Source organism: Anarrhichthys ocellatus, unplaced genomic scaffold (genome assembly GCF_004355925.1).
Source record: "Anarrhichthys ocellatus isolate YVR2014 unplaced genomic scaffold, GSC_Weel_1.0 scaffold104, whole genome shotgun sequence".
NCBI lineage: Eukaryota > Metazoa > Chordata > Actinopteri > Perciformes > Anarhichadidae > Anarrhichthys > Anarrhichthys ocellatus.
The window spans coordinates 652,497-677,266 of NW_022280134.1; the positions used below are offsets into that span (position 1 = coordinate 652,497).

The 24,770-nt window shown below is 44.2% G+C and overlaps 1 protein-coding gene across 1 annotated transcript; it reads left to right on the forward strand.

Annotated features, from left to right (window-relative positions):
- Window positions 1-190: 190 nt before the first annotated feature.
- Window positions 191-24,754, forward strand: slc1a4 (solute carrier family 1 member 4). Its single transcript, XM_031876150.1, has 9 exons — window positions 191-231; window positions 675-1,448; window positions 7,845-7,887; window positions 9,417-9,482; window positions 19,098-19,264; window positions 19,438-19,671; window positions 20,596-20,790; window positions 20,893-21,027; window positions 21,606-24,754. The coding sequence occupies exons 1-9, from the start codon at window positions 191-193 to the stop codon at window positions 21,841-21,843; spliced, it is 1,893 nt and encodes a 630-aa protein (XP_031732010.1). The 3' UTR covers window positions 21,844-24,754.
- Window positions 24,755-24,770: the final 16 nt, after the last annotated feature.

Below are 24,770 nucleotides of genomic sequence, written 5' to 3' on the forward strand. Positions count from 1 at the left end.
TCCACATTCCATGTATTTATCCGTCTTTATACCTCAGAGAGCTTTAACTCTCTACTCTCTAAAGATAAAACTATTCCGTCACCCTTGCATTAAGAAAAAGAAACAGGTGGAAAGGAGCGAGCAACAGCGGCCTCTAGGAGGCCCACAGCGCCCCCCCCCCATCCATCGCTCCCTCTCTGGGGACCTGACAATGGAGGCCAACACCCCTCTCGCCGGGACTGCTGTGAAAGGGCAAGAATCTGTGAATCAAACTGGGTGAATCATTTGTTTGATTGACGGTCTTTGTGTCGGCTTCTCGCACATCATCTTGCAGAGAGCGGCTTATCATAACAGGGTTATTGTACGATCAGATGGCTTCTGTAAAGACCAGCACTGAAATGAATGGCCCATCTGCATGAAGTAGGCCAAGAGAACATCTTTCACTGCAACAGAGAATCTACACAAGAACATGTGTCTTTTATGTTGAAAATATAGCTGCAGGATATTCCAGGAATACCCAGGGGAAGGGGGACATCCTTATTACTCTTATGCATTTGGTAACTGAGATAGTGTAGCATATCATAGATTTTTTTCATTTTTGAAATATGTATATTCTTAATTTGGGCAGAGAAAATGAAGAGAAATGTAAAATGTTTGGGAAGTCTTCTTCTGTTTTAATCATCAACTTTATTCAGAAGTGGGCCACATTGCCGGAGACCCCTGGCAATCTCCCATACTCTTGCATCATTTGCTCTCGGTAGAGCGCCGGTTTGTGTGCGCAAGTTCCACAGGCTGCCCGTGTCGTCGCTCGCTCTCCATTGGCTCCCCACTTCCCTCAGCCTTTCACGCCGGGCCAGCCTTCACACAGTGTGTGCATCCAACCTACGCTGTGCCTCGGAACTCGGACTCCCAACGCGCTGTTCTGAAGAGAAATTCAATTTAAACCTCAACAAAAAAGAAAAGATGGAGAAAAAGAGCGAGGTCAACGGGCACGCCGTGCCCAGCTCGGCGGCCACCGACCGGCTCGTGGAGCGGGGCGCGCGGAGGAGCTGCCTGCAGAAGCTGGCGGAGTTCCTGAGGAAGAACCTGCTGGTGATCATGACGGTGTCCGGCGTGCTGGTGGGCGTCGGGCTCGGCATGCTGGTCCGCAGCATGAGCCTCACCAAGGCGCAGAAGACCTACTTCGCCTTCCCCGGCGAGATGCTCCTGCGGATGCTGAAGATGATCATCCTGCCCCTGGTCGTCTGCAGCCTCGTGTCCGGCGCCGCCAGCCTTGACACCCGCTCCCTGGGGAAGCTGGGGGGCATCGCGGTCGCCTACTTCCTGGTGACCACGCTGATCGCCTCGGGGATCGGGGTGGCGCTGGCCTTCATCATCAAACCCGGTGTGGGCGCGGGGTCCCTGAGCCTGGGACTGGAGACACTCAGCAGCAACAAAGAGACCACCGACTCCTTTCTGGATCTGGCCAGGTATACTGTGGCAACACGAATCATTTATAACAATATGTAGGCCACTGATGAATAAGAAGCAGATCTGGTGGGATATTCTAGTAGTTTGTGTGTGTGTGTGTGGTGGGGGGGGGGGGGGGGGTGCTCAGTGTCAGTCAGTCGATCGTTAAAAAAAATGAACCGCTTTTGTGTTGTGTAACTCCTTAGTTCAGAGTGGATCACAGCCGTTCACGCGCTCATAAATCAGGCAAAATCTGTAATCCACGTGTCTGTAAATTCCATCTCTCCATAACGGTATCACGAATAGCGCTGCGACTAACCATTATTTTTTATTATCGATTAAACTGTCGTTTTTCTCCCTCGATTAATCGATTCGTTTTTCGGCCTTTAATATAAGAAAATGGTAAAAAAAAGAATGTCGATCCGTTTCTTTGTAAGCCCAAGAGTCCTCAAAAGTCTTTGTCCACAAATCAAAGATGCTCATTTGACTGTCATAGAGGAGTAATGAGACAGGAAGTTATGCTTATTAATAACTAAGCTGGAATCAGATTTGTCTCCAAAAATTACCCACCCAATTAACCAATTATCAAAAGAGTATGCAATTCACGTTTTTTTAAATCGATTAAAGGAACAGCCCGTAGAATTTAGGGGGATTTATTGACATTATTTGATATAATATTCATAACTATGATTTCATTCGTGTATAATCACCTGAAACTACAAATTGTTATGTTTTTGTTATCTTAGAATGAGCCCTTCAAATCTACTTGGCGGGTCCTCTTCACAGAGTCCACCATGTTGCATTGCCATGTTGCATTGCCGTGTTTTTAGCCCATAACGGACTAACCGAACACTGGCTCTGTAGAGAGCCTTTTGCAAGATAATATTTTTCTTCTGAGAAATTTGAGTTAGGATGTGCTTGTTATGATCGATTTAGGCAATGTGATTGTTTATCACGATATCTCGATGTATGATATCTTCACAATCATTTCTTATTGGAAGACGATACATTTTCATATGGAGCTGTGACCCAGACCTAACTGCAGCTAGGTCGTTATATTTTGTTGCATGAATGATCAGCCCTTCATCACAGACTCCTTTCCAGCGTTCATGACCCTCTGAACCAGAAGCCGGGCAATACATTGATATTATATCGATATCCTGATACAAGACTAAGTATCGTCTAAGTATTGGATATTGTAATATCGCATAGGTGATGTCTTCCTGGTTTTAAAGGCTGCTCGACAGTTAAGTGATGTCATTTTCTGAACTCACCAGACTAGCTGTGCTTTTATTTACCTTTTATTGACTCAGTTATTATACCCACATTACTGATGATTATTTATCCAAAATCTCATTCTGTAAATAGTTTATGAAAGCACCAACACTCAACCCTACAAAATCGTCACAATATGGAGGTAGTTGATTTTCTTCATACTCAAATCCTTTCCACCACATGCAGCTCAGTCAGCGCCGGAAAGTAACAAATTAACACAATTTGAGGTATTTGTACTTGTCGTACTTTTACTCAAGTAAACGACCCGAGTACGTCTCCCACCACTGAGTCCAGCATGCAGCTTAAGGCGATGCTTCTCTTCTTGCTTTGCCTCCCGAGTGGAAAAGGAACAAGGGCATGGCGGAGCCATTTCAAGATCTGATTGAGTGGGCACCATGATGTATGGATTCTATGTTTTTTACCTGTTTTTGGCTGTGTTCAAGTGGCAGTTTCTACTTTTCCTGTCCAGAAACTGCCAGCTACTGGCTTGTTCAGAAAGCCTGTCCAGGAGGAGCTCCTACGGTGTGAGGGAAAGCTGACAGCTGTTGAATGAGCGGAGTGTATTTTAAGGAAGGGGTAAGAGGTGGAGGGATACAACAGCACCGTGAAGTACAAACTGAACACTGGTCTGCTGCAGTCAGCATTCCTCCCTTATCACAATAGCAGGTGGACGGGCTGGTTTTACTTCCCAGTCTTATATTTGTAGTGCTGACGAGTTGCTCAAAGCATTCCAGGAAGGATTAGACCGGCACAACTCTTATGCTTAATGGCATGCTGATGAATTTGGACTGATAGTTTGGGGTCTTTAAGATCATTTTCATCCACTGAGGTTAGAAATAGCAGTCAGGGCATGGAAGTGTTGAACCTCGGCGGAGCTTCCTGGACACGATGCTCAAGGCCAAATATTGTCTTTATCAGTTGCTCTTTTCCCTGTGAGAGTTGTGTGATTCTTCTGTCAACACACTCTCATTTCTTGGACAAACAGGTCTCAGAATTCCCAGAATTGAGCTTTTATATGAAACTGGAGAAAAGAAATGAAAACCTAAACATTATTCCAAGGTAAACTCTATTCTTTAAAAAATTCTTCCCACAGTGATCTAATTTCTTCATGAATTTAAACAACTGATCTCTAATTTAAAAACATGTATTTGTATTGAGTTTACTTGTATTCAAACAAAATACAAAACTACATCGACGGTAACCAGTGCACACAAACTCTGCAATAAAAGACCCGCACTCATACCAGACACACATTCCCTGCCAGTGATGGAGAACATTTAAAAAAATCATTGGACGAATGAACCCAGGCTGTTCTCATCCACTGTAATTTGTTCATAACCAACGTAATTGTGAGCCAGCATGTGCGGGGTTTCCTTTAAGGTGGTCAGGTTTTATAGTATAGAGTAGGGAGGAAGTCGGGGTGGATGGGTGAAGAGATCACTGTTCGGGCCCAGCGCGAAACCAAAAGTCATCAGTGACTCATTTTATTTCACTTTTGTTCAGTAACTTACTTACTTAACTTTTGCCAGCTACTTTAGTTATGTAACAAAGACAAAACATTTTACGTAACAAACACATTTTAACACAAACACAGGACTTTCACCCAGGAGACCGCTATTCGTTGCATAACTTACGTCCTTAACTAATCCCAGTTATGTAAATTAGGTAACAAACATATTCCGCTGTTTGTTATGTAACTTACATCCTAAACTAATGCTAAGTGACGTAAGCCTCATAATAAATATACTTATTTTACATAACAAACATACTTATTTTGACCCAAACACAGGACTTTCACCCAGGAGACCTCTGTTTGTTACGTTACGTATTTTCTTAACTAATACCAGTTACATAGTTACACAACAAACATACTTATTTTACATAACAACCGTTCTTACTTTAACCAAAACTACGCTCTTTTCCTCAACGTAACCACGCACTTTTGTTGCCTAAACCGGTTCTGCCCTGCAGGAGCACACTGATTGCTCATGTTGCCAGACATTTGTAGGCGAACGCATGAAAAATAACAAATAACTTTTTGTAAGATCAAAACATATCATACAAACCTGTATGATACGCTTGTGAAACGCGTAGTTACAATCATGGTAAATAACGTAAAACAATTTAATTAACCCTGCTTTTCTCTTTGCTAACAATAAAGAAAAAACATTTCAATAGCTAGAGAAGGATGAAATTCTATATGACAATACATATCTTACTGTAGAATGAATCTGAATTTAGGGACATATGTCCAGCTGTGAGAGAAAACTCCTAAACTGTTGCAATAAGTGTTTGACTCAGAATGTATAGAGCCAGTAAGTCAGAATCACTCCTGACCACATTAGCTGGATAACCCGCTTCTGCTGCCTTTAATTAAAAGGAGCCAATGTTTGGCTTCAATTAATTAGTAAATCAAGTTGTTACGTAACAGCTTTTAAAAATCAGTCTGCAGAGAGAAAGCAGTGGGGCTCCCGGTGGGAAAAACATGCCAGCTCTCAGCTCTGGTTTCCCAGAGTTAATCCAGAATCCTCACCTCGCTCATGTGACGGCAGGAAACCCGATTGCCCCCACAGAAAGAAGACGAGTATGAAACCTTGTGTGGGTGCAATAATTTAACCAAACAATTGTGAATAATGAAACAAAGTAATGACTAAGTGTATGGATCATGGCTACCTTCCAGAGTGGCCAGTGTGGCTGACATATTTAACAGTTGAAGCAGCATTTGGCCCTGGTTTGAAGGCAGAGCTGACAGGGGTCATGGGATTCTGTGGTCTGGCCATGGGAATAGATGAGAGCAAAGTCTGTAATTCTTTGCACAATACAGTGTGGCCACAGTGGATAAAGTTACAACAAACACACTAATACATGGAAAAAGCCTGCATGCTTCCAGTAATCCCTGTATGCTTATTTTACAGTCGTGAAAATAAAATCAGCTCAGTGCCTTTACAGAAAAAATGACAAGGAAAAAGTTTTCTTTGATGGATTTATAAACGATAATTGCTTAAAGGTCCCAAATCATTTATTTTATTTTATTTTTTTAGGTCTCTTACTTTGGTCCAGACTGAAATACCTCAACTGATGGATTGCCAGGAAATGTTGTACAGACATTCATGCTCCACAAAGGATTAAGAAAACTGACTTTAGCAATCTCCTGACATTTCCTCAAGACATTTTGGGTTTTCTAGTCAAAATGCCTTGACAACAAAAGTTCTAATTAGCAAATGTTAGCACGCTAAACTAGAATGGTAACATGGCGAGCATTAAAGGTGCTGAATTTTAAAACTCCGAGCATATCTACAGCCTCCTCTCAGCTCTTAACATGGCGACGGGTGAGCCACAGCTAACAGTGCTGTGGCTGTGCGGGTCAACAGGACCGCATATAAAAACAAAGCCCGAGTAGCTCAGATACCAACACACACACACAAAGAGAGCAACTTCACTCTTGGCTCAGGTAGACATTACTCCACTCAATCTTTACATAGCAGAGAGTTGTTTGCTGCTAAATCAATGCTCTGAATATGTCACAGTGAACCTTTAAACCTGACCTGAGTTGAACAATATTTGCTAATATATAACATTTCTTTAATAGCTTTTACTTTCATATACTGGAAATTTGACCTTCCACAGGCCTACCGGGGTGCTCAATGGCCTGTGCTGTCATGGGGGAAAGAACCAAACATTGCACATCATATGTATGGAAATCGCAGCCTGGGACCTGTGCAGGCAGGTGAACAAACACCTCAGCTATTAAAGAACTTGTTTTGTTGTTGATAACGAACATGCACTTACCTAAGTTGATAGACCTGTGTGAGGTGAGGACATAAATACCCTTTGGCTGTCACGCTAAAATGTCAAGTACAAGAACATATACGATTGTATGAGCTGAAGAACAATAAAAGCGGTGCGGTGAACGACTTCCAGGGCGATAAGCCATGCCCCCTCTCCGGCGGCCGTCCAGCGCGATTCACGGCAATGAACACAAATGGTCCCCGGCGAGACCGGCGGCGCGAATGACGCGATTAACGGTATGAACACGGCATCATGCATGGTTCGTTGAGTGGTGTCTACAAACAGCAGCATGTTTCAGCCTGTTTCAGCAATGCAACTTTGTTAATCTTGACATTTGGTTAACCTTGACCTTTGGTACAACTGCTTTACGCCCTGTCAACACTGTTTTCATGTCTTGGTAATAGTCAATAACATGATCTGTCATTCATTATAAAGTAGGAGAGCAAGCATGAAACCTCTGTGGGTATATAGACACCAAATACACCAAATGTGGCAAAACTCAATTTTTTCGAGTCAAAGTTGCAATTTTGCAATAGATTATATTAGATTACTCCTTATAATATTCAATCCCATGAGAGAAACTCTGTTTGCAAAATAAATCAATTATCAAACAACTGTCCATGTATGAATTATTTTTAAATATCCAGAATATATAGAAGTCTTTAAACTCCTGAACAAGCAGAAAAAAGCAACCATGTCTATTATATTCAACTAAACTGCGCTCTCATTTAAGTTTTGAGGGAAACTTACTTTTTAAATTTTGGTTCACATTGGACACAACCATTATTGTACAGGTGAAAACCTGTTTTTTGACCCATCCACCACCCTCATCTCCTCTCGACATGGACTTCGAGATACATCACAAGAAAACGTAATCTACAAGAAAATACTTTGCACTCAAAACGTAGTTCAATACTCAACTTCGTTGTATGGGAAGGTCATTTTTAGGAGAAAAGGCTGGGAAAAACACAATAGCTGTAAATGAATACAGTGAAATGTCCAGAAATATCTAATCCCAGTAAAGAGCTTGGTGATTTGTTTTGATAAAAGATGAACCAGATAGTAGCTCAGTGCCAGAACAACTGCTCTGTCAGGGAATTTAGGGAGCATTGGACTTTATAGAAGGTCCTGGGAGAAGAGCCAACGTGTGTGATGATAAACCAATCCTGTGAACATTTTATCATTCCGATGGGCAAATCTAAGTCCTGGAAGACTTTGGGCTGCTGTTACTTTTTGTTTTTTTAACAAACTCCAGGCTTAAATATTACCAAAGTTTTTAATCAATTACAAATATCAAACAGGACAAAACATATTGTCTGTTGCGCTCACTTGTTTTTCTCTTTCTTTCTCAGGAATTTATTCCCATCGAATTTGGTGGCTGCTGCTTTCCGTTCTGTGAGTGCCTCACACCCTATTTCCTCACCACACCACATTGTCCACACTATTTTTTCCCACTAATTCCCCTTTTCCATCACCACGTTCAGTCTTATTTCTTCTGTGTCTTGTGTGCACTGTTCATCAGAATTTATTTCACCATGCGGATGCTGCTCCACGTTCATTTACAGCGGCAGTAAATCGGCGCTGAGAGCCTCATAAGGCCTCTTAATGAGGAGACGTTCAGAATAGAGACCGCTGCTCTCCCCTGCTCGCCAAAACGCTTCTTTCCCTTCTCCCTGACCAGCCGTTACCATGGCGAAACCATTCCATTCCAGCCAGCCTAGCAACCCGCCTCACCTCGCTGCTCTTGAACGCGGTCCGCTCCGCTTCCTAGAATTATGTTCACGGCTGTTGAGGCTAAAAAGACAACCAGGAAAGTTCAATATTTGGGGATGCAGTGATACACAATGGCTATGCACACATGAAAAGCAGGGTACGCACACAGACACGTAGTCACCCACACACACACACACACCCGGACCGTTTGCCTCAAACCCGCCTAAAACCAGGCAAGTAGATTGTAAACTCGCAAACAAGCCAGTGACTTCTCACAGGGACAGGAAATGGAGTTTCAAAGTTCAGCCAGGTCACAGAGTTCAATATTCACCCCCACCAGCCAGCCTATACTGTGGCAGAGCCCCTGTGGAATGGGTCCAACTGTGGATTAAACCAAGAAAGCAGAGGAGAGGGGAGATTAACACAACATGACAAGCAGCTAGATGCTTAAACAGACATTCAAACAAATGAAGTGTAAGATTTAGCCTATGGCTGTCTTTTTAGTTTTATGACTGTAATCAGGTAGAGTATGTCTCTGAGTGCCTTAGTATGTTTAAAGAATCTATAGCCTCATTTAAAGTCAGGTCTGTCAAGATGTCAGAAACCTTTATCACAGAGGGCTTTTTAAAGAAAGGCAGGGAGGGGGCATTGTTGTCTCTGCTGAAAGACTGTCTGAACGTGCTCATCAACTCCATGCACATGCGGCATTCCTTGTGAGAGCAATGTACAGACGTTCAAAAAAATTTTTTCCACCATTGGCAGCCGATGACACCAAGCTTAGCAACATTTGAAAAGTCCACTATGCACATCTATGCAAACGGTATTTGAGGAGGCTTTTTGTAAACTTCTCAACCATCAAAAAAAACAACTATCCATCACTTGAGGTTTTCACTTTACATAATTTAAATGCTGCTCTGATGGAAATTGATATAGTGGTTTGACAAGAAACATGTCTGTGGCTTAAGTACGGAGTCGGAGCTGCGAGGCGATTAGCTTAGCTTAGCCTAAAGACTGGAAGCAGGGGGAAACAGCTAGCTTCGCTCTGTCCAAAATGTGTCTACCACCGTGACAACTTCTCACTAATAAACACGCGTGGAGTTGTGAGCTTGGACGAGTTTCGTTGTCAACGCGACAATGTACTAGACAAAAATGCGTGACTGAACACCGCCCAACAAAATGAATCACAAGCTTTCCTTCCCCTTATGTTGCAGTATGCCACTGACTACGAGATGGTTGCCGTAGGGAACGACACCAATGGGACAACCCTTTATCAAAAGGTATGAACTGGAAGCATCCCATGCATACAGTCACACACACACAGCTGGGGCAAGATTGTTCACACTTTGAAAAGTCAATTTCATAAAAGAAGACTTAATAAAGCTCTCATAACTGAGCAACTTGTACTTCGTCAGAATTATACAGTGGTGCCATTTCAGTTTTGATCCATTATTTGTAGTGCTTGTTTGGGTAGTGACATAACAGGTTTGACAGTTGACTGTGAAGCCTGGCTCCATGTCACACTATTAGGTTAAATGTAAAAAATATCATCTCATGCATTCGCATCTGCCTTCAGGGGTATGCAATGTCTTATCATTCTAAAACAGTTCAGATTTGTCTTTACTGACCTGCATGTCTTATTTCAATGTATTGAAATTACACCTTTAAATGTTAAATCACTGACTTTGCTATCTGGTTAAACAGGGATGGACACTGGTCTCTGGTTCACCGGTAGAAGTCTGGTGTATTTTTACATTCACGTCTTGGCTGGAACAACCTCTAAACAAGTGCATGAAGTCTGACAAAATCGTTTCTATTTTTGTAGTTTGGTGAGTTTTCAGTCAGTCAAAATTGTTGACCAGCACCCAGGTCTGCTTGACCCACCGGATATCCATTGGGCCTGTGACGAACATAATGGGTCCGTCTAAACAGGGAACAAACAAGGCCTGGCAGAGAGCTGTTTGCAGATTTCCAGTCTGCCACATGGGGCTTATTCAATGCATTGGATGTTGGATCATAGATGATCCTCCATCATTGCAGTTCCCATTGCAGATCTTCTTAATCCGTCCCTTCACACTGCTCTAGGCCCATCTCTAAACTGCCTTGACAATCAAAAGTGTTGCACTTCTAATTTGCTAAATTTTGAACATACAGCAAAAAATCCTCTAAATCCCTCTACTTCTCCCCAGTGGCTATGGCTCTCCCCCACTGACCCAGTATGAGGGAACAGTTGGGTGATCTGATCTTGGCATTGGCCCATGGTATTTGTCTGCCGTGGGTCCCCCCCCCCTCCCCCCCCCAGTGCCAGGGGATGGAGTTGTGGGAGAGCTCAGAACAATGGAAGGGGATTGAGCTCAGGATTTGTCCCTGTCCGTATTTGTTATCCATCATGCAGTTCACTGAATCCTTCAACTGCCCCCAGACCTGCGCACCTATGCCTGCATACTGTGTAGCGAGAAGTGCTGTATAAACTACTGCGGGATATATCAACACTGTTTGACAGGCCTCCACCTCCATACTGAAAGGCTACAGATGAGGTCCCAGTCCAAGCTTATAGTATGTGTTGCTCCACCACCGTGGTCCAGACCGAAATATTTTAAACAACTAATGGAAGGATTGCAATACAACCTTGTACAAACAGTCATGGTCCCCGTAGGATTAATCCCATGGAATTTAGTTATCCCCTGACTTGGAGTAAGATATATATCTATTGGATGGATTGGCACAAAATGTGGCAAATACATTCATGGTTCCTGGACAATGTGTCGTGATGGCTTTGGTGAACCCTGTCTTTTGCTCCAGCCTCCACCATAAGGCAGACATTTCTGGTTCAGCGTGAAAGTACTGACTACCATTGTATATGTAATTCATGCAAGATGGCGGATGCTGGCAAAACTCTTGGCTGCCGCTCCGTACTTGATTGTTAAGTTTTGTTAAATTTTGCTGTTTAAATGGATCCCAACGCTAAAAACCTGGCCGATAAAGTTGAGCTGCTTGTTTGCGGCTAGATATTGCCGTCTACCATCCATTCTACTCAAACATCTTCACTGGATTAGCCACACCAGATCAACCTACCGTCTCCATCTGCCGAAGCTACCTCCGTGCTAGCCCCAGGACTCCCGGGTCTGGTCCACAGCGCTACATCGTTGTCCTGCTACTGGAGCTGTCGGTCTTCCCTGCCTGCTACATCACTTGCCAACACGAGCGGCCTGCAGGAGCACACTTGTTTACCCTGCCGGAATCTTTCCGTCCCGGCGCGGTTAGCAGGCTCGGGTTGGTCTTCTCCGCTAGCCACAGCCGCGCACCAGACCTCCATTTTCCGGGCAGGATCGTCAGGCAAACAGGCTGGTAGCCCCTCCAGGCCACCACTCCTTCCTCACCGGACTGTTGGCGTCTTGCCGCTGTTATGTTGTGGATCATCCCGTTGATACTCCTGGGTCTCACATCGCTTCTCCTCTCACGGACAGCCGGCTCTTGGTCACCAGCTAATGCTAGCTTATTGCTAGCGCTCCCCAACCGGACCATGCCGCCGCTGTACTCCACGTCAGATCTTCACAACTTCAACAACCACCTGCGTCCGGATTACATGGACATTCTCAAAGAACATGGAATACTTCGCCAAGGCAATCCTTCACACAGAGGTTCTGGCCGCATGTTCACTTACAACTTCACGTCCCCAAACTCCATCCCATCCCTATGGTCCTGTCGCACCCGAAATTCCTTGTTACGTCACCACAACAAACAACACGTGAATCTGTCCAATCTCCCCTTCCTCAGTCCTCACAGCATATCACAAAGCAACGTCACCTGAAACTGGCTTTGCTCAACACTCGCTCACTCAACAACAAAAGCCTCATTCTGAATGAATTCATAAGTAACAGTAACCTTGATTTCCTCTGCCCCACTGAAACATGGCATAAATCCCTGGACTACTTCTCACTAAACCAGACCACTCCCACCGGATTCACATACATTGACAAACCTCGTCCTGAGGGGCGGGGAGGTGGTGTTGCTGCTGTTTACAGGAAGGACATCAAAACAACCACCATTCCAATTCCTGCCGTTCATTCTTTTGAACACCTTGCCTTCAAACTCTCTGGTCCCACTCCTTTGGTTACTGCTGTAATCTACCGTCCCCCCAAGCCAAATCCCTCCTTTCCCTCTGACTTTTCAGATTTTTTGACTCAGCTATGTGCCATCTCACCTTCCGTTCTCCTCCTAGGTGATTTTAACATCGACATTGATAACACTGACTGTAAATCTACGACAGAATTCCTGGAACTACTACAATGCTTCAACTTCACACAACATATCAACTTCCCCACCCACAGCCGAGGTCACATCCTGGATCTGGTCTGCTCCACTGGTCTCACAATACCGCAACTCTCCAGCCTCAACCTCAACATCTCTGACCACCTGGCTATCACCATGGACATTGACATCCCTATCCCCATGCCAAAAACGAAGCTCAACATATCCTTCAGAAATCTCAAATCTATCTCCCCCACAACTCTCAGCCTCTCTTGCCAGTACCATGTCTGCCTCCCCTGCCCCGCTGTCTGATAATCCCTCCGATCTTGTAAACTACTACAATAACACACTCTCCTCCTGTCTTGATCAGCTGGCTCCCATCAAAACCAAAACTGTCTCATTCACACACTCAGCTCCCTGGTATACTCCTGAACTCCACCAGATGAAATCTCGAAAGCGCCAGCTTGAAAGACTCTGCAAGAAAACCGATTTAACAGTCCATCTCCAAGCCCTCTCCGACTACCTTCAACAATACAAAGACGCTCTCATTTCAGCCCGGTCCACCTACTACTCACACCTCATACACTCTGGCTCCTCTAACCCAAAGGCTCTCTTCTCCACAATAAACAAGCTTCTCAAACCCAAGGACAACACCTCCACATCCTTCACAGTGAACAAATGCAACTCTTTTCTTTCATTTTTCCAAACAAAAATTGACACCATTTATAGCAACCTGAACACCTCCCCCGCCTTTTCCATCTCTCCACCTGCCTCCCCCTCCACCACCCCTCAGCCCCTTTCTCAGTTCTCCCTTGTGTCCCCATTGGAGCTGCCGAACTTCACAACTGGAATGAGAAGCTCCACCTGCATCCTGGATCCTATCCCATCTACTCTGGTCAAGGACTGTCTCCCAGCCATCTCACCACTCATCACAGTCATCATTAACTCCTCCCTCAGCTCCGGTTCAGTCCCCAACACACTTAAACTGGCTGCTGTCACCCCCATCCTCAAAAAACCTGGACTTGACCCTGACACCATGAGCAATTTCCGTCCCATTTCCAATCTTCCCTTTCTGTCAAAAATACTGGAACGCATTGTCGCCACACAACTCAAAGCCCACCTCATCTCCAACGATCTGTTCGAGCCATTTCAATCCGGTTTCCGTTCACAGCACAGCACTGAAACAGCCCTCCTCAAAGTCACCAACGACCTCCTCCTCTCCTCCGACGCTGGTCACCTCAACATTCTCATCCTCCTCGACCTCACTGCAGCATTTGACACCATCAACCACAACGTCCTTCTCTCCCGCCTCGAATCCTCCCTCAACATCACCGGAACTGCTCTCTCCTGGATTAAATCATATCTCACAAACAGACAACAGTTCATCAGTATCAACAACTGCACCTCCACCACTGCTCCTCTGTCTCAAGGCGTCCCCCAGGGTTCGGTGCTTGGTCCTCTTCTGTTCATCCTGTACTTGCTCCCTCTTGGTAACATCATCCGTTAACATGGTCTTCAATTTCACTGCTACGCCGATGATGTCCAGCTCTACATCTCCACAAAGGCCATTACCACTGCTACTCACTCCACTCTCACCAACTGCCTCACTGACATTAAATCATGGATGCAAACCAACTTCCTTAAACTGAACTGTGATAAATCTGACATGATCATCATCGGTCCCACATCCCTCACCAAAACCAGTCACAACTTCTGCCTCACCATCAACAACTCCACTCTGTCTCCCTCCCCACACATCCGCAACCTTGGAGTCATGTTCGACAGCAACCTCTCCTTTGAACACCACGTCAAACAAATCACCAGAACTGCCTTTTTCCACTTAAAAAACATAGCCCGTCTCCGCCCATCACTGTCCTCATCTGCTGCTGAAACTCTGATCCACGCCTTCATCACCTCAAGAATTGACTACTGCAACAGCATTCTCCACGGCACATCATCCAAAATCCTAAATAAACTCCAGTACATCCAAAACTCTGCTGCTCGCCTGCTCACCCACACCCGCTCCCGTGACCACATCACCCCTGTTCTCTAGAACCTCCACTGGCTCCCCATCCCACAACGGATCCAATACAAAATCCTTCTCCTCACTCATAAAGCCCTCCACAATCAGGCCCCCTCCTAGCTTACCGACATGCTCCACCACCACACTCCATCCCGTCGGCTCCGCTCCTCTGATGCCAACCTCCTGTCTCTTCCACTCAGGACCAAGCACCGGACATGGGGTGACAGAGCCTTCTCCATCTCTGCCCCCTCCCTCTGGAACTCTCTCCCCAAACACATCCGAGACTGCACTGACCTTTGCACATTCAAATCTCAAATCAAAACCCACCTGTTCAAAACTGCTTTTAATGTGTGACCACTATTGTGTATTTTATGTTTTTAGTGTATTGCTTTTATATATGATGATTTTAATGTAAAGTGTCTTTGAGTTTTATGAAAAGCGCTATATAAATAAAATGTATTATTATTATTATTATTACCAGTGGCGGCTGGTGCAAAATCAGTTTGCAGTTAAATATTTAACATTTATTCCAACACGGAAAAAAGCAGTAAATAACACTTTGATAAACATGTCAGGACATCTTATTTTTGTCACCCTCACAGGGAATTCAGTATAATATATATATACAGTATATATAATATAATAATATTCAGTATAATATAAAACGCATACATATATAGAAATATAGATATATACAGTATATATCTATCTATATATAAAATATAATATAATATGTTAGAACATTATTTATTGAGATGCCCCTATAGACCTTGTTATAGGAGGTAAAGATCAGGAGAAGTAAACATGAAGTGTAATCATGAATACTGATGTTAAATTAAGCTATGATGAGTTTTCACTGTTAATTTACCATCTCAATTAAATGTTGATGCCTCCATGACCAAGTTAAGCAGATGAGACTGAGGACAACTATGTAGAAGAAAAGATGTTCACTTTGCCTAATACAGTATGTAGCTTGACAGAGTTCTCTATGTGTGCCCTGGTGTTCTCATGTTTCCTTACTTCCTCAGACAGGTGCTTCATATCCCTCACTCCCGTAACTGTCCATGCTGGATCTGTCCCCATTGTTTTAAGGTATTAGCATCACTGCATCCAGCTAGCCAAACCTTTCTGGTATACAGCTAGTAGAGAAGCTTCGCATGTACTGCTTCCCTTTCCCGCTAGTCTGCTGTCTGATTGTGAGGTCAGGCTGATCTGGGATCAGCTCTTTGGCCTGCAGAATCTCCGCCAAAGTTCTCCTCTCAAACGGGTCTTGGAGGAGTAGTGCTCGCGCTGGCGTTCGCCTGTAGAGACTTCTCCTGACGAGGACGCGCAAGCTCGGGGCCAAACAACTTTGGCCCCAAGCTGAATCTATTTGAGGACGCTGATTGGCTAAATTGTATGTCACTCATTTATATCTTTAATCAGCAATTGGCTAAACTGCTTCATAGACCCGCCTCCTGTGGGCCATTTCTCGATGGCCCCAGCGCTGCTGAGACATGCAGACAGGCGAAGACGACGTGCAGGAAAAGCATATATTTTGCACAGATATCATATTTTACAAATATTACTGGGTACATGCCATGTTGCAAAAACACAAATATTGACAATTTGTACAATTTATTATTATTTTTTTTAATTTGTTTTGTGGCTCAAGGTGGGGCCACGCCCCATGGCCCTCTATTGGCCAGCCGCCACTGCTGACTACTGATTGCCTTAAAATTTGATACAGACATTGATGTTATCTACAGGATAATTCTTGGGTGATCTTCTTAAATATTCCTACAGCGCCATCATCAGGTCAATTTTCGATTTATCCAATACTTTGCTTTATGACTAAATACCTGCAAAACTAACGATATCGGCGTCAGCTGCACTTTCAATGCTAATAAGCAAATGTTAGCATGCTAACACGCTGGTAAATAGGCTGCCAGCATGTTAGCATTGTCATTGTGAGCATGTTAGCATGCTGACGTTAGCAATTATCTCAAAGACGCACTGTGCTTAAGTACAGCAAACAGTTTATTTTGAAAGGCTTTCCTAAGCCCAAGGATGGTTTTATTCAATAGTGAAAATCTTTCATTTATGTTGCACCACTGCTCAATTAACCTGGCTTAGCTGTTAAGAAGCCAGTTTTTTTAAGACTGTTGCTCTCAGTGTTTAACGTTCTTTTCAATGAAATGATGCCCATGTTAAAAGTAATACATCATCTTACCAAACCAAATTCAACAGTTGAACTTTCTGCATGGTGGGCCGCTCACGTTTTGTCTGCTTTTCCACGTTTATTTCTGTTATGCAGTCTCACTAACTGCATAACAGACTACATAAAATTCTGTGTGGAGAACACCGTACCCACCAGGATTGTACGGTGTTTGTCCAACTGCAAACCATGGATCACTCCTGAAATAAAGACCCTCCTCAAGAAGAAGAAGAGGGTCTTTAGATCAGCAAGCAAGGAGGAGCTGAAGACTGTACAGAGGGAGCTGAGGAGGAAGATCAGGGAGGGGAAAAAAGTCTACAGGACAAAGATGGAGGACCAGCTGCAGCAGAACAACATCAGCGGGGTCTGGAAGGGCCTCAAGGCGATGTCTGGCTACAAAGGGCCCAACCAACACCCTACAGGGGACCAAAAGTGGGTGAATGACTTGAACTTATTCTTTAACAGATTCGATCAGTCATCCACCCATCCCCCCATCCAGTCCCCCCTGCTGCTGCAACCTCCTTTGGCTGCACCCCCTGTAGATTGCCCCCTCTCCTCCACCCCCTTCCCCACAACACTCGGCTCCCCCCCACACTCCTCAAACACTACACTCCATGACCAGTGCCCCTCCCCCACCCCCCTTCAACAACCTACGGCACACCGCCCCCACCTCCCAGCTTGTCCTTCACAACTTACCAGGTGAGAAAAGAACTGAGAAAGATCAAGATGAGAAAGGCCACGGGTCCAGACGGCATCAGCTCAAGGCTCCTCAGGTCCAGCACAGACCAACTCTGCGGGATAATGGAGCACATCTTCAACTTGAGCTTGAAGCTGGGGAGAGTACCACAGCTGTGGAAAACATCCTGCATGGTACCAGTCCCAAAGACCCCACGACCCAAGGACTTCAACAGACTTCAACAGGTCGGTGGCGTTAACATCCCACCTGATGAAGATGCTGAGGCTGGTCCTTGTACATCTCCGCCCCCTGGTGAGCTCATCTGTGGACCCACTACAGTTCGCTTACCAATCTGGCATCTGGGTCGATGACGCTGTCATCTACCTGCTACACGGATGCCTTTCTCACCTGGAAAAGGCTGGAAGCACTGTGAGAATCATGTTTTTTGATTTATCCAGTGCCTTCAACACCATCCAGCCTTTGCTTCTGAAGGACAAGCTGGAGCAGACCGGAGTGGACCACTGCATGGATCTTGGACTATCTCACCAACCGTCCACAATATGTGTGGATACGGGAGTGTGAGTCTGACCTGGTGTCCTGCAGCACGGGGGCCCCACAAGGAACCGTCCTAGCTCCATTCCTCTTTACCATCTACACCTCGGACTTTAAACACGACTCTGCCAACTGCCACCTGCAAAAGTTCTCTTGACGACTCTGCAATCGTCGGCCTCATTTCTGCCGGTGATGACAGGGAATACAGAGAACTGAACCAGGACTTTATAGGATGGTGCCAGCGGAACCGCCTCCAGATCAACTCTGGTAAAACCAAAGAGCTGGTGGTGGACTTCCGCCGGGGTAAACGCTCTCCTCCGACACCAGTGAACATCCAGGGAACGGACATTGAGATCGTGAGATCTTATAAGTACCTGGGTGTTCACTTGAACAATAAACTTGACTGGACTGACCACATACACGCACTCTATAAAAAGGCTGCTGAGGAGACTGAGGTCTTTTGGAGTGCAGGGAGCACTCCTGAAGACCTTCTTTGACTCTGTGGTGGCATCAGCCATCTTCTATGGAGTGGTCTGCTGGGGCAGCAGCATCTCGGCAGCAGACGGAAGAGACTGAACAAACTTACCAAGAAGGCCAGCAGTGTGCTGGGGTGTCCACTGGATACGGTGGAGGGGGTGGGAGACAGGAGGATGATGGCTAAGCTATCATCCCTGATGAACAACACCTCCCACCCTATGCGGGACGCCCTGGCAGCTTTGGGCAGCTCCTTCAGCCACCGGTTGATTCACCCCCGGTGTGTGAAGGAGAGGTACCGCAGGTCCTTCCTTCCTGCTGCTGTCAGACTGCACAACCAGCTGTGCTCCCAGTAGACCACACAACACCAAAAAACACTAGAAATCTGTGCAATAGAAACATACTCTGCAATAAAAATACCCTGTCTGTATATATAATATTTTAGTATTTTAATTCTTTAGTTATACTTAGTTACTGTGGATTTTGTACTTCTTGACTTAGTTGATACTCTTACTGTTTATTACTTATTTACTTATTTATATTACTTGTTGCTCTTGTTTTTTTTACTCTGTATCTTGTGTGCACTGTCCACTTTGCTGCTGTGATCCTGTGAATGACCCCACTGCGGGACTAATAAAGGATTATCTTATCTTATTTAAACCAACCAGAGGGCTCTTCACCATCTCCTACAGTCTGACTGTGTTGTGTGTGTGTTATTTTAGGTGCCTTTTGGTACCGAAACAGATGGCATGAACATCCTAGGTCTGGTGTTATTTGCCATGGTGTTTGGCGTGGCACTGAGGAAGCTGGGAGAGGAGGGGGAAGAACTCATCAGGTTCTTTAACGCTTTCAACGAGGCCACCATGGTGCTGGTGTCCTGGATCATGTGGTGAGTAGAGTTGAATGTGTGTGGGATAATTCAGTGTTATCGATAGTGGTATATTTGGACTGCATCTGATGGTATTTTGTGAGAATACTCAGGATGAAGCAGGCACTAAGCATTTGTTACCGTTATCATCCCACTTTCCTTCCCTGTTAATGCTTACCTCTTGTGTCTCTCAGGTATATCCCTTTTGGCATCATGTTCCTGGTGGGCAGTAAGATTGTAGAGATGGAAGATGTGGTTCTTCTGGTCACCAGTCTGGGGAAATACATCTTCGCTTCAATCCTGGGCCACGTCATCCACGGGGGCATCGTCCTGCCCCTCATCTACTTTTGCTTCACGCGCAAGAACCCCTTCAGTTTCCTGTCGGGCCTCATCACGCCCTTCACCACGGCCTTTGCCACCTGCTCCAGGTACGCTGTCACATCACATGGTACCCATATGAACATTTCAGTGATATAAAAATATGTCAATTATGAGTGGATTTAGACTCGTTGTCAGTGGGGTGCTTCTCAGTTGAATTAGGAGTGGCAGCAATGCACATTTATGGTTAAGGCCCACAGTAATAAAACAAGTAAAAAGTTGACCCTTTTTAGCTTTACCTTGGGGACCCTGCTCTTTCCTCTAGCTAGCTCTACTTTCGGATGAATTTGTACGCAAGAAAGATGAACTGAGGATATTCATGCTTTGCAAAGGGCATAAACTTCCCTTGTGTGCCACGCAAACCGTCAAATTTGCAATAAGATAATAGGCAGATTTCCATTAACTTTATGGATCACATTTGTGCTCCTAAAGGATGAACCCTAAAGTGTTTAGTGACCCCACATGTAGCACCACAGTCAAGAAATACTTTACATGTTTAGCCCCAAAAACTAGTAAGCCTCTAAAAATAGCAAAATAATCAGTATGTTTGTTCCAACGCAATTGATATTGTGCGGTGCATTGAACAATTTAGCTTCTCAGGGCCACTGTTGGGACTTTAAACTCTGCACTACAATAAATGATATAGTGATAATATTGACAGGTAATGTGGGGAAAGATAGAACGGGAATGACGTGTAGCAAGTGATCCGGCCAGCAGGGTATTGAACCAGGAACATTGTGGTATGCGCCCCAACCACTCGACAATCAGGTCACCCCAGGATAACACAATATACAGAGGGTCGTACAGCCTCTTTAGGAGTCCTTCGCAAAGGGAGTGTCCCAAAAAGTAAAGTAGAGACACATTTGCAATCCTCAACAGAACTTTCTGTTCATCAAATGCAACTATTAATGTTATTTGTTTCACCTGAATGGCTGATAAAGATAATGCTCTATCTCTCTGCATTTGCTCACCAGCTCAGCAACTCTCCCCTCCATGATAAAATGCATGGAGGAGAACAACGGCGTGGACAAGCGCATCAGCCGCTTCATCCTCCCCATCGGGGCCACCGTCAACATGGACGGGGCGGCCATATTCCAGTGCGTCGCTGCCGTCTTCATCGCTCAGCTCAACAATTTCGAGCTGAACGCCGGGCAGATCTTCACCATCCTGTGAGAAGACAACAGACACAAGAATGTCCCATGACATTTCCCAGCAAGAGGTCAACTTTCTAGTACTATATAATTCTAAGATTATTTAATCATTATTCATAGGGTGACAGCTACAGCCTCGAGTGTCGGTGCAGCAGGCATCCCGGCCGGCGGCATCATCACCATCGCCATCATCCTGGAGGCCATCGGCCTGCCGACCAAAGACTTGTCCCTCATGCTGGCTGTTGACTGGATTGTGTGAGTAAAGCCACATGAACCCTGCTGAAAACACACGTCTTCACAACATTACAGTTGGGGAAACAAGACCAGGGTTCTCAACTGTTGTGCCAACAGGGGGAAACGGAGGGAAACAGTTAAAAAAAAATAAAAGCCTGTTGTTTTTTTCCCCAAGCAACATTTGCCAATGCGGTAGTCGAGCAAACAAACATACACGGCAGCAGGTTAAACATTAACAAGTTGAGGTACATAAACACTTTACATCTGTTTCACAAGACAGAGGTGCAAAGTCTGGCTATCAAAAGTCACTCCAGGGTTTATTTTCTCGTGTTGTGGAAGAAAAACATCTGAGCTATGAAGATAAGACACTCGGCCTTGTGCAGTGGGATTCCATGTATTCGCTGGTGGGGGCTGATAAGGAGTGTGTTTCAGTGCTTTCTTTTAGTTTTCTTAATGAGGAAATACTGTACCTGTAATTCCAAACAAGAGTTCAAACCCGAATAGCTTAGAACAAAGAAAAATGATTGGTGGTAGTGGCTGTTTACTCCAAATGTTTGCCGAAAGTAGCTGTCCGTCTCTCGCGTCTACTTTGTGTGCAGGGATCGTACCACCACGGTGGTGAATGTGGAGGGCGATGCTCTGGGTGCCGGAATCCTCCACCACATCAACCAGCAGGAGATGAAGAAGCAGCAGGAGCAGCAGCAGGACAGGGAGCTGGCGGAGGTCCGGGTGGAGGCGGTGGCCAACGTCGAGGCCGAGGAGGAGACCTCGTCTCTCGTCACGTACCAAACCAAAGCCTCAGCGGCCATGCCGGAAGCCATTGAGTCTGTCCTGTGAGACTCCGCTAGACTTTTTAATTTTTCTTTTCCCCTGACCTTTTTGACATTTCGGTACTTCTGATGCTGCTGCTGACTGGACACCGTTCTGATTCTGGTGTCCTTTCAAAAAACAAGGTCACTGATGGTTTCCCTTGTGAGGGAGGTGCCATATAGTAACAGTCTTTTTCTAGAGCATAGACAGTCTACAGTGTACATTGTGCTGCTGTTGTGCTTTCCAAATTCGGTCACTTGGTCTCAATAACTGGGATTCCATCAAAGAATTTTCACGCAGATTAGGATATAATGAATTTGAGAATAATTAATTCGGAAAATATTTCCTTAAATTTAGCAAAAAAGCTAATATATATTTTTTAAAATTTAGATTAAGGCATTTTGCGATAAACAGTGATGGAAACACATTATGTGTAAAATATCCCTAAAACATTCCCATAAATGTCGTAGTCTTTGTCTGGTGTGCTGTGTGAGATGCTCACGGCCATACGTTTGTACATTATAGCATCGTCAAGTGCATTTCTTTTTTTATCCCCAGACAGCAAATACAACGACCAACATTAACTGTAGAACACTAAGAACTCGCCAAATGCCGATAAGCTTCTGTCATAACTTAATTACACGTTCGGGATACCTGTTCAATCACTTCAACTAAGCTGGTGGAATGTATTTGCATGTTATTTGTTCAGCTCATTGGCTTTACATTCTCTGCTGGATGGAAAGAGCAAAAATGTAAAGTCAAATCCGAATGAAAAAGGGAATTGTTTGGTTCCAGGTTTAAAAGTTGTTGTTCGTCATAATCTAGAGAGTTGTTTAGAAGATGTGCCCAGGCTTTTATTTCACCCTCTTAAATGACAGGATAATAATTTGGCCTCTTGTGACCTGTTTCTCTAGTCACACACTGTTCCAGTTGGTAAAGCATTTTGAACATTGGACCATTTGAAATGGTGCGTTTGTATGCATGACTTGTTTTATCTCCCCGAATAATCCTGTTAACCCTCGAGTAAACACAATGTTGGGGTCCTGATTCTCTCTTATAGACCTACTATTGAAAATGACCTCACAAAAAAAACAAGTGAAAACATGAGAAGGCACGTAACTTAACTTGCCTTCGTTTCCCGGCTGATATCAGCATTTTCCAAGCACGCTCCTCTAATTTTGTAATGACAGCGGTTTAAGGTTGCTTTACAATTTGCTCGTTGAGTCAACTTTCAAAACCCTTTTTTTGAATTGGATGAGTAAACTGCACATTTCTGTGTGTTGGCATCTTTCTTACCAATTTCTTACAAAATACGTTCGAACAATACATTAATGTTCCAATTTATTTATAAAAGTAGCTTGTAGCTTCTTTGCTAATTGGTTTTGAGAAATACATTACCAAGGAGTCTGAAAAGTAGCTAGTGGTTTGTTTTGGGCTTTATTTGCTAGCTAATTAGCCAGCTAAAGCAAACATTAACATCAGCTAACTATGATTGTAGCTCTCATTTCTTGGCTAATGTTTGATTAGCTAATATATATATAAGGTGTTTAGACTTCGTTGTGGTTAGCTGACCTGATACTTAAGTTAACTAGCGATTGTAACAAACTAAACAGGTGGTATGAAACGATTGATTTATGGTGAAAATATCAGCTCCCAGTCCAAAAAAAGGACAGAAATAAATATATCCAGTCCTGTTGAGATAGCAAACAACAAGCTACATAAATGCAACCCGCTGTTGTTGTCCAAAAGCTGAAAACCTCCAACATGGTGGAGAGCTATATGAAGGCATCATGATGAGGGTCGTGTATAGAAAGAAGGTAACCAACAAGTTGCAAAACTTTCACAAGATGGTTGAGGTTAGGCATTGACCACGGATGTTTACGGTTGGGCAAGGTCATTTGGAAACAAGTTTTGCGAGGGTTTTCGCAACTTGTGGGTTACCTTCTAGACACGTCCCTTGATTATGTTAAGTTCAGCATTGACCTCAAAAGGTTAAGGTTAGGCACTGACCTCCAATGATTAAGTTTAGGATACGTTGTCGGGCAGCAAGTCTGGCGTCAATGCGGTATGTTATACAGTTTGGCATTAAGGAAACTGCCACATTTCGGATGGTTTAAGCAAAACAAAGTCTCCCTTTAGGAGGCCGGACTTGACAGCGAATGGGCCTCTGCTGTCCTCCAGTGGTGACGGGTGTTAATGTGAAAGTAGCAAACTGAGGGTGATGACGGCAAATATCCTGGTTGGACCACTTTTGTGTCACAGTTTTACAACTGGCATCATGTAATGAAATCTGCGGTAATATTTCCTATTTATTTGATCCAACATTCATGAGGGAACAGCTGGTGAAGTGGCTGCTCCTGTGATATGACACTGTATTTGAATAGGTGAAGGAGTATCATGTATGTGAACATGAGCCTGGGGCTGCTTTAGTTTTGTATCACGGCGTGTATGTTGACACTGTCCGCCGTTAAGAGGAAGTAAATCTGGTATTTCTTGTCATTTTAGATCGAACAGATGACTTTTCTACGCTAACAAGTGCTCTGTTAACCTACAGCTTTGTGACTAGATTCTGTTGAGTATATCTGCTACAATCACATGTGATTACACATAATGTGGTACATGTATTTGATATATACCTATATATTTGATATTAATTTATTGTAATTGTTTGTACTTTCTCCTTTCTAACACTTTCTCTCAGTGTAAATTGTTTTATTATGATGTGATTTTTTAAATGAACACTCTTGCCAGTATTTCTGATAACCTGCTGTCAGCAATGTACTTTAATTCCTGTTGAGTTTTATTTTTTTTTAGGAGTATCTGCTGCCTTGATGTGCCATGTCAATGTGTAACACTGTTAACAGTTGTCTCTTTGCTGTTGGTCCTGCTGTCTGTCAACATTAAAAGTGATACAGTACGTTTTTTCATGCAACCCAAACTACAAGGCTTCTTGT

Bases quoted from the DNA above. Each gene is read 5' to 3' on its own strand.
- slc1a4 (XM_031876150.1), top strand. From the start codon at position 191: ATGGAGGCCAACACCCCTCTCGCCGGGACTGCTGTGAAAGG. The intron at 1,449-7,844 runs GTATACTGTGGC...TTTCTTTCTCAG, and splicing joins TCCTTTCTGGATCTGGCCAG to GAATTTATTCCCATCGAATT. The intron at 19,672-20,595 runs GTACGCTGTCAC...TTTGCTCACCAG, and splicing joins GCCTTTGCCACCTGCTCCAG to CTCAGCAACTCTCCCCTCCA.